Source organism: Arachis hypogaea, chromosome 3 (genome assembly GCF_003086295.3).
Source record: "Arachis hypogaea cultivar Tifrunner chromosome 3, arahy.Tifrunner.gnm2.J5K5, whole genome shotgun sequence".
Lineage (NCBI taxonomy): Eukaryota > Viridiplantae > Streptophyta > Magnoliopsida > Fabales > Fabaceae > Arachis > Arachis hypogaea.
In genome coordinates, this window is record NC_092038.1 from 35,556,142 (window position 1) to 35,567,504 (window position 11,363).

Sequence of the window (11,363 nt, forward strand, 5' to 3'; positions counted from 1 at the left end):
ATTTTGAATTTTTTTAAAAAAAAAAAGAGTTAGAATTAGCGTTAAATTTGTTTTGTTATATTTTGAATAGTAATTTTTATTTCTCTCTCTTTATTATACAATTTTCTCTTTTTCTTTAATTTATTTTTGTTGCTACTATATTCATTTTCTTTGAGTGTGGAACTCCTTTTTTATTTTTGCTGATAGTCCTATTTATGAAAATTTATAATTTTATTCACATCTAATAAAATTATCTTTCTTCACAAAAAGAGACTATATTATAGTAATTAAAGTATATTAATATACTGCATAAATAATTAAAATAAGAAAATTGATAATAAATATATATGTAAAAATTTGAATTTAATTTTATATTTTTAAAATTACATATGTTTATATTGTTTTTAATTTATGAGTCATCTATATTTCATTTTAAAATATTACGAATTATGATTCTGTAACAATCTTTTAAGATAAAGTATAAACTACGAGTTTATTACCTTGAGAGTATGTAATATCTATCAAAATCATAAACATTCTAAAATTCAGTGCAATGCCTCTCTCTCTCTCTTTCTCTCTCTTAAAAAAAGCTGTGAATCTCTCTTAAAGACTGTCGTCGCTGCCTTAGTCTAGGCCGTGATGACCCTCTTCTATTCCTCTCTTTTAACTTTTTTTTTCTTCTATCTCTCCTTTGTCTTTCCTTCTTTATCATCTTTCATCCTCCTCTTTGTTTACTGTCATAGACTCTCTTTTCTCTTAGCAAGTCATACCTCCCATTATCGCCACTCTCTCGCCGTCCACATCTCCCTGCCGCCCCTTCTTTTCTTTCTTTCACCCATCTTTCTCCTCTTGGCTATTTGCTTTCTGTTCTTGTTTCTTTTCTTTTTTTTTTGGAGATTTAGATTTGAGATTCAGATCTAAATCCATAATAATTTTTTTGTGGTTGGTCTCTTTCCTTTGTAGTATATCTTTTTGTGGTATATTAATTTTTTTATGGATATTTTGAACATGGTATTGCATATATGGAATGAAAATGCAATAAAAGAAACTTTTTTTTCATGGAAGTTGTACTTCCAGATTCACGAAGCTTGTAGATCTATTTAGAGAAGAAGAGAAGATATTTTTTTCCGTGTTACAATACTTTTGTGTAGAATTAGAAATAAAAAAATTTGTGATTCTCTGTTTATATATGTCATATAAGATTCTTTGTAATTGAATTCTGTATCTCCTCTCAAATTATAGTTCAACATAAAAATAATATCTTTTTTATCTTAATAGCTTTTAGCTATTTTCTTAAATAAAAGTTTTCTTCTAAAAAAAAGTTATAAACATTCTACTTTTATATACATTTTTATTATAAGATAGAAATATAAAAGACAAAAGGACAATAAAAAATATGGATGAATATTTTTCAATTTAATTATAATAGATAATTAATTAAGGGGAATAAGTATTGTTTTGGTCCCTAACATTGAAAGTCAGAATTAAAACCGTCCCCATCGTAATTTTTTATTTGGAATCATTCTTAACGTTTTTTTCATATTAAAATCGTCCTTTTAATTTTTTTCGGACAAAAATACTCTCACCCCTACCAGCATTTACCTCCTCCTCCTCCACAACCACCACTACCACCACCAACACCAACACCAACACAAGAAGCAGAAACAGATGCAAAAACTCAAAATCAGCAGAAGCAAAAAGCAAGAAGCAGAAACAAAAAGAAATACCAACACCACCACCACTAACACCAACACCAACACCACCAACACCAACATCAACATCAACACCAACACCATCACCACCAACACCACCACCAAACCAAGAAGTAGAAGCAGCAGAAGTAAAAAACAAGAAGCAGAAGCATGAAGCCAAATCAGGAAAGTAAGAAAGCAGAAGCAAGATGCAGAAGCAGAAAGCGAGGTGCAGATGAAGCGGCGAGGCGACGAGGCGCGCGAGGCAGCGAGACGCGCGAGGCGGCAAGCGCGCGAGGCGGCAAGACGCGCGAGGCGGCAAGTCCGACGACGACGGCTCCAAGTTTCGCTGCCGCCGTCCCCTTCCCCCTCTCCCCTTCCCCCACCCCCACCCCATCCCCGCGTCCTTTCCGTCCCCCTCCCCCACGCGTGTTTTATTTTATTTTTTTAAAATTTTATAATTTTTTATTAAAATAGGGGTAGTTTAGGAATAAAATTAAAAATTTTATTAAAAATGACGATTTTAATACGAAAAAAAACATTAAGGATGATTCTAAATAAAAAATTACAATGAGGACGGTTTCGATTTTGACCCTCAACATCAGAGACCAAAACAATACTTATTTCTTAATTAAGATATCAGTTAACAATAATTAATTATTAGTTGGGATATAAACAAGTAACAAAAAGATCTAAAATTAAATAAAAAAAATCAAAAACTAACAAAAAAGTTTATAATTAAATAAAAAATATCTAAAATCATTATAAAAACTCCAAACCTAACAAAAAATATTCAAAACATAAAAAAAGATAAAAAATTATTGTAAAATAATATACGAAACCTAGCAGAAAATTCTAACATCTGAACACAAAACTCTTTTAATTAATTATGATAAAAAAATGCATCACTTACAAATATTTCTTATATATATCTAAATTTTAAATATTTAAATTTTAAAAGTTTTAAATATTTTTTTGAAATCATATAATAAAAAATAAATAAAAACACACTATTAAAAAAGAAGGCATAAGATGTTTCTTATACTTATATTTTAAATATTTAAATTTTAGATGTTTTAAAATATTTTTTTGAGAATATATAATTAAAAGTAAATAAAAACAATTATTAAAAATAAAGTCATTTTAGATAATTTTTATACCTAAGTTTTAGGCGTTTAAATTTAGATGTTTTTAATTTTTTTTTTTTGAGAATATACATTAAAAAGTAAATAAAAATAAATAATATTTTTAAATTTTGAATATTTAAATTTTAGAGGTTTTAAATGTTTTTTTTTATAATTTTAGAGGTTTTATTTTGTTAAGTTTTGGATGTTCTTTTTAATTATTTTAATTTTTTTAGATTTTAAATTTTTATAATTTTAGATATTTTTTGTTAATTTTTTTAATAATTTTAAATATTCTTTTTATTTAGGATAAAAAACGTAAATAACCAATTAAAGTTTAAAATTACGTAGATCTCTCAGGTGAAAAAATGTTACGTGAATTAGGGGTGTGCATGGTCCGGTCCGGTCCGGAGATTCGGCCCGGTCCCGAGTACTTTAGGAGCTAATTTGGTGTGATTTTATCGGGTCTAGGGTCGGGTAAGAGTCTCAAAAATAGATCCGGTCATTATTTCGGGTCGGGTCCGGGTCATGGCTCGGGTCACCCGAAGTCGGCCCGGTGACCCGGTCATCATACACAATTAATATTTTGTGTTATTAGTGATTGATTATGGCTATTCTTATGTGGAATTTAAGTATTGTAAACCTTAATATTTTGTGTTATTAGTTATTATAAGACTATAAGTTAATGTTTTATGTTTAAAATGCATAAGATTTTAGACTAATGCATAATGTTGTGTTATTTGTATTGATTTAAATATTTGGTGTTATTATACAATATTAGTATTGATTATGGTTATGCTTTAATTTTAGAGAAGAATTGGTTTTTATTATATTTTTCTAAGTGAATTTTATCATGTCAAATAATAGTTGGAGTCTTGGAAATTTGGATATTTTCACATGCTAGCTTATAAGAAGGTATTAAGGTAATATAATGTTAATGACTCAGTTTTCACTCGATTTTTATCCGGTATAATTATGGCCCGAAAGTGTATAAGTTTCATCGGGTTTAGGGTCGAATTCGGGTCTAATAAATAGGCCCAATATATATTTCGAGTCAAGTATGGGTCACATCAAACCCGGTTTCACCCGACCCATACACACCCCTAATATAAATGTCCCTAATGAACATTTCTATATAAATTGAAACAGTTAGTATCGATTTACTAAGATTTCATACAAATTGAATGTGTTCAATTCGATTTACTTAGTAATATGAGCTAAATCGAATTAGTCTAAATTCATTTATATTTTTTGGTAGAATAATCGTAAATGGAAGCACCCAAATTCAATTTACAGTATATTACTAAATAAATCGAATTAAGCACATTCGATTTACTAAAATTAACAACATATATGCATAAATCGAATTAAACCCATTCAATTTATCTGACATCCTAATACTAATTCAATTTACTATCAACATTTGTAAATCGATATTAATTATATTGATATATATAGATATGTCCATTAAAAATATTCACGTAACATTTTTTTATTTAGCATCTACGTAATGAGTTTCAATAGTTTTATTTACGTTTTTTACCTTTTTATTTAGCTTAAAATTGACTAATTTATTAAAATATTAGCTAAAAGAATTAATTACCTAAAATTTTCCTTTTGATTTAAATTTATAAGAAATATGAATTCGTCATTCGATTGAATTTTCTTTTGACAAAAAATTGTCTGCATCTAATATCTAATGCGTTTTGAAATTTTATTTCAGAAAAAAACGGAAAACTAAGCCAGGCTATTCATTTGTCATAGTTATTGTATTTCGTGCAAGAGTATTTAAGGGCATTTAAGTCCATGCAGTTGATTAAAGTGAATGGAAAATAGTTTAAAGGCGTGTAGCGTAGGCATAGGAGGCACGCAATAACAACGAGAGTGAGGCAAGTATCCTAACTCCCAAGAACCTGCAGAAAACCCCAAACCCCTGCTTTCTTTCGTGCTACTCCGCCTCCCTTCGCCACGCTCCCTCCTCTGCGCGTGATGTTCCCCACCTTCCCCCTCAGTTCTAAAACGTGAGCAACTCGTACAAGTTCCTCTCTCTTTCTCTCTCTCTGTTGTATTGAAGCTAACACAACTAACCAACGGAGAAGCAGAAGTAGCGCTTTGGATTGGTTTTCCTGTTCCTTTGGGAGCAAATTGCTCCCTCCATAAACCCTCGATACATTCCCATTTTTCCCAAGGTGCGTCCACTCCTCCAAGATTCTTCTTCACCTTTTCCAAAATTTTCTCTTTCCTTTTATAAATTTTATTTATTTATTGCTTCTTTTTTCCGGTTATCTTTTTCCTTCCCTTCTTTCTTCTTCTTTTTTTTTGTTTTGTTATTACTACGCAGATTCGTTCTTGTTTTGCTTTGCTACGTTTCATTTACACTTTGCTTTTGTCTGATTTGTGATAACGGTTCGTGATTTTGTAAGAAATACATGTTTTTTCTTCGTTTATGTTTGCGTGTTGGAATCGTTTCTACTTTTGGAAAGGAGAAGAAAAATAGAAAAGCTGGCTTTAATTTAGCTCGTTGTTATTGCGCACGGCACAATGCATATGACAACAGCTGTTGAATCTTGATGTGCGATTTTAACGTGTTTTCCACTCTCCTCCTCAGCTTCATATTTGGCATTTACAATATATATTAATTTATTAATAAATTATGTTTTTTCAATATCTATCTACTTACTTTCTAAATTTGGTGTTCTAGGGGAAAAAAGATTGTTTTTTTCTTTTTTCTTTTTGGTCGTAGTAATTGAGTGTTTGGAATGTTGTAGGGAGGTTTATATGCCATTCCTTTTATTTATTTATTTGTGCATGAGGCATCGTGGTCTGTGATGAAATAATGGAGAAGAAAACATATATTTGTAGTCTTGTTTTTTTATTTCCCCACCCACTTTTAAGAATCTGTATTGGAGTCTCCTTTGTTGCTGGTTTATTCACGAGGCATGAGCTACATTCTTGTATTTGACTTTATGAATACACATTGTTCCCACGAAATATCATCGCTTTTTTTTTTTTTTGGGAAGTAATATTAGTTGTGTACTACAATCAAAAGTTAAACTTCCTTATTGATGTTGCTTTTAGTTGCTTGTCCTTGATCTTTAGACAACTGTAATTTTAACTTGATCAGGGCAATGCTTAATTTACCTTTCTGGATAATTACCATTTCTTAACTTTTTTCGGTGTAATATCGTAGTTGAGGCTATACTTGCAAGTTTTCTTTTTCTATTATATAGACAGAAGGTGTAGTGATAATGTGTACATGACGCTACTTTGATCATCCCACTAACAGAAGCAGCACCTTTATGATGTTATTTATCCCATTTTTCAGACAAGGGCAATTGAGTTGTATACTTGTAGTGTTCAGCACTTGCTAATGGACTTAGAAGAGAAATTCGTTTGTAAAGGTGTGGTTCTGAGCTTTCTCTTTTTATCTTCTCTTTCGAATGTTAGCATTACAAACATCTATTTTCCCTTTTTATGCTGTATATAATGCTGAGCCTTAGCTATAGTGATTTTATTTTGCACAGTGTCATATCTTAATCTATTGAAAAGGTGGAGTATGGTATAGAATGCACTTGGCATCAGGCTTTAGAAAAGATACATGGTTCATTTTATAATTTACTTGCTGATGTAGAAGATATATTAGTAAATTTTCATATTCTAAAATCAACAAGACAGATTTCTAATTTATTCACACATTTAAGATTAGCTTATTTATACTCTTAAAAAAAATCACCCCTTTTTATTATGTACGTATTGAGGAGCAATTCTTTGAATTTCTGATATGGAATGTCAAGGCGATGATTTCTTATTAAACCAGCAATAACATTGAATAATCACTTTCCATGTTTAGATGGTGCAATATATATATATATATATATATATATATAGCAACTTAAGAAAGTGAAGTGTTGGAACACGCTTTCTCACTTGCATAGATGCCTATCTATATGAATAGGTTTCAATCATAGCAGCCACACATTGGACTTGGATGCCTTGGGTTGCTATGTTGTATGCGGCTATTTAGATGCTTCCTTGTATGAAATGTTTCAAGATAATTTTTTCTTTTTTTCCTGTGGTAGGAATGATCTGGCGTCTCTAAGATACTCCCTGTAACCTTTCTTCTGTTTAGTACTTTGTGTGCTTGAATGATTTTGATAACTTTCTTGGAATTTATTTTGAAGATTGTTTTATCAATCCGATTCAGGATGGCTTGATACTTTATTCCTCCTTATTGTATCTTGTATTCTTTTTTTTTCTTCTTTCTTATATTCCCCTTCCAGATTCCAGGTGTTGTCCTTAGCATGTTCATTTGCAGGTAGAATAGAACACCTATACCTGATTTATATTTCTGTTTGATCTGGCTGGTTCTGAAAATGATTGTGTCTGAATGGCTGATGTAGTTTGCTGTTGGCTTCTGGACATGATTTCAATGCTGATGTCTGGGAATTTTGAAAGCTTTTAAATTTGAAGGTGGCTTGATTTAACACCATTGCTATCACTGCAAAGAGGAATTTTTACAAAAAAAATCGGTGTCCTCTAAGGAGCCAACGTTTATATGTTATTTCTTGATCAGGTGGTTTATGATTTCTAGTGTGTCTCACAAAAAGCTTAATGAATCGATATTTGGATGACATATAACCTTTTGGAAATTTCTCAGAGGTTGCATATGAAACCATTATTTCTTCAAACATATATTATGTTTTTCCTGTTCATTTCTTCGATTCTACACATCAATTACATTGATTTCCTGTGTAATGCACATAGTTTTGACCATCCTATTCCATATTTTTATTGTCCTCTGTTTTCTGTATTATACACTATTGTGACTAGGTGCCCCTAATGATGGATTGGGGCTAAATTTTTCCATTCAATACTTTTGTAGTCTGTTATCTTTGTTAATTTTGTTCAGTTGTTGCTGTCTTTCTCTGAGTCTAGTTTTTATTGACTATATCATTTCAATTTTCCCTTTGTTTTCTCTGTTGGTTGGCCAAAGTTCAGTTTCTGGTGTGCAAAGCCTCTCTTCCAGTGTGCAAAGTACTCCCGAAAAAAATGGCCATTCTGATGATGCTTCAAGAAGTTCAGAACTCCTTCAAGAGTTTGTGAAGGCTGGTCCGAAGAAGGAACTTCTTCCAACGTGCTTTGCTAAGGACCATAAGAAAGTTACTGCAAAAGGAAGGATGGCTGAAACTAAGTCAACTGGTAAGACAACTAAGAAACAAGATTCAAAAAAAGCTTCCAATGTTGGAAATCCGCCTTTCAGGAAGCAAAATCGGAAGGCTGAAAACCCCATGCGGATCTTTCCTAATCCTGACCAGACTTCTGAATCTGGACATTCTAACTCTTGGATCTGCAAAAATGCTGCCTGTAGGGCTGTTCTATCTATAGATGACACATTTTGTAGACGGTGTTCTTGTTGTATTTGTCACCTTTTTGATGATAACAAAGATCCTAGTCTTTGGTTGGTATGCTTGTCTGAATCTACTCAAGGGGACTATTGTGGATTGTCTTGCCATATCGAGTGTGCTCTCAAACATGAAAAAGTAGGAGTTGTTGATCATGGGCAACTGATGCAACTAGATGGTGGCTATTGTTGTGCATCATGTGGCAAAGTTACTGGGATACTTGAGTAAGTGGATTTTCCTAACCTGGTGATCTATCGGGAATTTATGTCCCCCCTTGATATAGTTTGGTCTTGCCAATTTGGTGAATCGATTTATACTGTGTCTAGCAGGAAAAAAAAGGCTTCTTGACTTCTATTTTGAATATAGAATTTAAAAGATTTGTGTATGTTTCCCGCCTCTTCTCTGCCCACCGCACACTAACATTTCATGTTTGTGGCATGAAAGCATGGGAAACTCTTGCGGTTTTTACTTCCTTCAATTTGGATTTTAGAAGATGAATTCTAATAGGGTGTTTTCAGCTCTTACAGTACAGTTGAAGCTATGTATTATCTATACCATTTGCAACTTTTATAACTGAATTTCCAACCTTATTTTGATAATATTGGTGATTCATGGTTAAAAATGGCAGATGCTGGAAGAAACAGCTAACTATTGCAAAGGATGCTAGACGTGTAGATGCACTCTGTCACAGGATATATTTGAGCTACAGGCTCTTGGATGGGACTTTGAAATTTAGAGAGTTGCATGAACTGGTACAAAAGGCGAAGGCTAAACTGGAGACAGAAGTTGGTCCAGTTAATGGGGTTTCTGCCAAGATGGCACGAGGCATTGTCAGCAGACTCCCTATAGCTGGTGATGTGCAGAAATTCTGCACTCTTGCTATTGAGAAAGCTGACAGATGGCTGGCTAGTGTTCCAAATGTGAATCCTGATTCCAGAGGTTTGATCTGGTTCTCTTAATTTGTTTAAAATAGCTTGTGCAAATTTCTTGCTGGTTTCTTCACATCACTTTTATTGTTTGATTCATGATGACATCTTTTTTTTAACATCACAGAGGGTTCACTTCCTGCTGCTTGCAAGTTTGTTTTTGAAGAGGTAACAGCTTCCTCTGTCAAAATCATTTTACTTGAAGTATCAAATGTGGCGGCTGAGAACAGTAAGGGATACAAGCTTTGGTATTACAAGAGTAGGGAAGAATCACACACCAAAGATCCTGTTTCTGTGATTCCTAGATCACAGAGGAGGGTTTTGATATCCAACCTTCAGCCTTGTACAGAATATACTTTCCGCATTGTATCATATACGGATTCAGGAGACCTGGGTCATTCTGAGGCTAAATGTTTCACGAAGAGCATCGAGATAATTCAAAACGTTCCTCCATCTGTTGCTATGGTACGAAAGAGAGAGAATTTTCAAATTGGGGCTTGTTCTTCTGGCTCGAAGATTGAGCCCAATCGCACTATGAAAGACTCTGGATTTAAGGTTCGAGACCTTGGAAAAATTTTGCATCTAGCTTGGGCTCAGGAACAAGGTTATCTTGAAGATATTTGCTGTGCTGATATGAAAACGTGCTGTGGACAAAGTGAAATGGTCAAGCCTAAAACTCCAGAAGAGCAGTTGCCTTCAGTTCCACGAGGCCTTGATTTAAATGTTGTTTCAGTTCCGGATTTAAATGAAGAACTAACACCTCCTTTTGAGTCTTCCAGGGATGAAGATAATGGTTGCACTTTGATGCAGGCTGTTGAGGCAGATGATGATGCTGCCTCTCATGATCTTGAGAAGAATGGTTTAGCAAGATCCCATGGGAGTGGTGATTCCCAAACCTGGACCCATCGCCCAACAGGGGAAGTGCCAGCTGTCGACTCTCGCATAGATGTGACTAGAAAAAGGATAGCAAGCACGAATGAAGAGATACATGATTGTGACAGTACTTTGATAAATGGTTCTCCTGTACGCATATCTGATGGTTCATCTTCCCTGGATGAGAACTTCGAGTATTGCGTGAAAGTAATTCGTTGGCTAGAATGTGAGGGTCACATAAAACAGGAATTTAGGTTGAAATTGCTAACATGGTTTAGTCTGAGGTCAACAGACCAAGAACGCAGGGTGGTTAACACCTTCGTTCAAACTCTCATTGATGATCCAAGCAGTTTGGCAGGGCAACTTGTTGACTCTTTTTATGACATTATATCCAACAAGAGGCCAAGAACTGGATTCTGTAATAAAGCTTTGGCATCAAACTAAGGGTGTGGAATCCTGTTGTACAAGTCTGCTATTCCCATGGATCTTACGTTAACCATTTTTATGTCAAAATTACCCTCTGATTGTTTCCGCCTTCCTTGTACAGGCATTTTTTTAGTCAATCACATTCCAAGTGATTCATTCTTATTGTAGACAAGTTCTATCTTGCATTAAAAGGATTTGCATTGAAGATGTGGAAACTGTAATTCTTTTGTCCGTGGTTCGGAGGATCTTTTGACGTGAAGTTTCAAGATGTAGCCATTTTGCGATTTCATGGACTACCGCCTTTATTATGAATTTAATCAAAAAAGATATTATTTATTTATTTATTTATTTTTAAAGTTAGAGATGAAATTTGAATCCAAAATGTTTAAGTTAAGACGGAGAAATTATGTCATTTGAATTGTAGTTTGTTGACGATATTATTTATTTATTTAGTGTTGAACTTCTCATTACTTTTCATTTGAAGGACATGTTATTTTTTTTTTTGGTGACTAAGTAGTAAGTACATATGTTATTTGATTTGATTTAATTAATACCAGTCAACTTTTTCTTTTTAATCTTTAATTTATACCTAAGCAATCGTAATGGTATTCTGAAAAAAGTCTCGAGGAGTAAAGTTGGATTTATTTTAGCTGCTTGAAAATTGATAAACTGTTTGATACTCTGTCAAGCGTTGAGCTGTTTTAAGATTTTAGAATATTAGATTAGATTAAGGCCTAGTTTTTAATTAAGTTTTTTTTTAAAAATAATTTAAACAATAAATACTTATATTAAAAGTAGTTTATAAATAAGTTATTTTGTATTTGATTTTTTTAGTTTTAAAAGTATCTATTTTAAAAGAAGTGTGATAAAAAAAATTTTATCATGAGAGAAATTATTTTTTTTAACTTTTCTATAAGTACTTAAATAGCTTTTTAGAAAGCT

At 32.7% G+C, this 11,363-nt stretch overlaps 1 protein-coding gene across 10 annotated transcripts; it reads left to right on the forward strand.

Annotated features, from left to right (window-relative positions):
- The first annotated feature begins 4,283 nt into the window (after nucleotides 1-4,283).
- Nucleotides 4,284-10,761, forward strand: LOC112790268 (VIN3-like protein 1). Of its 10 annotated transcripts, none has more exons than XM_072232797.1 (7): nucleotides 4,493-4,983; nucleotides 6,120-6,195; nucleotides 7,075-7,109; nucleotides 7,195-7,367; nucleotides 7,793-8,420; nucleotides 8,825-9,135; nucleotides 9,250-10,761. In XM_072232797.1, the coding sequence occupies exons 5-7, from the start codon at nucleotides 7,972-7,974 to the stop codon at nucleotides 10,437-10,439; spliced, it is 1,950 nt and encodes a 649-aa protein (XP_072088898.1). In that variant the 5' UTR covers nucleotides 4,493-4,983; nucleotides 6,120-6,195; nucleotides 7,075-7,109; nucleotides 7,195-7,367; nucleotides 7,793-7,971; the 3' UTR covers nucleotides 10,440-10,761. The 10 variants fall into 10 exon arrangements, with proteins under 10 accessions (XP_025688374.1, XP_072088898.1, XP_025688370.1 ...); XM_072232798.1 differs by having other exon boundaries at nucleotides 4,613-4,983; nucleotides 7,195-7,264; XM_072232799.1 differs by having other exon boundaries at nucleotides 4,662-4,983; nucleotides 7,788-8,420.
- The last annotated feature ends 602 nt before the right edge of the window (nucleotides 10,762-11,363 follow it).

Coding starts and splice junctions, on each gene's coding strand:
- LOC112790268 (XM_025832585.3), top strand. CDS start 6,165: ATGGACTTAGAAGAGAAATTCGTTTGTAAAG. Junction 6,196..7,792: donor AGAGAAATTCGTTTGTAAAG/GTGTGGTTCTGA, acceptor GCCAAAGTTCAG/TTTCTGGTGTGCAAAGCCTC. Junction 9,136..9,249: donor TGTGAATCCTGATTCCAGAG/GTTTGATCTGGT, acceptor TTAACATCACAG/AGGGTTCACTTCCTGCTGCT.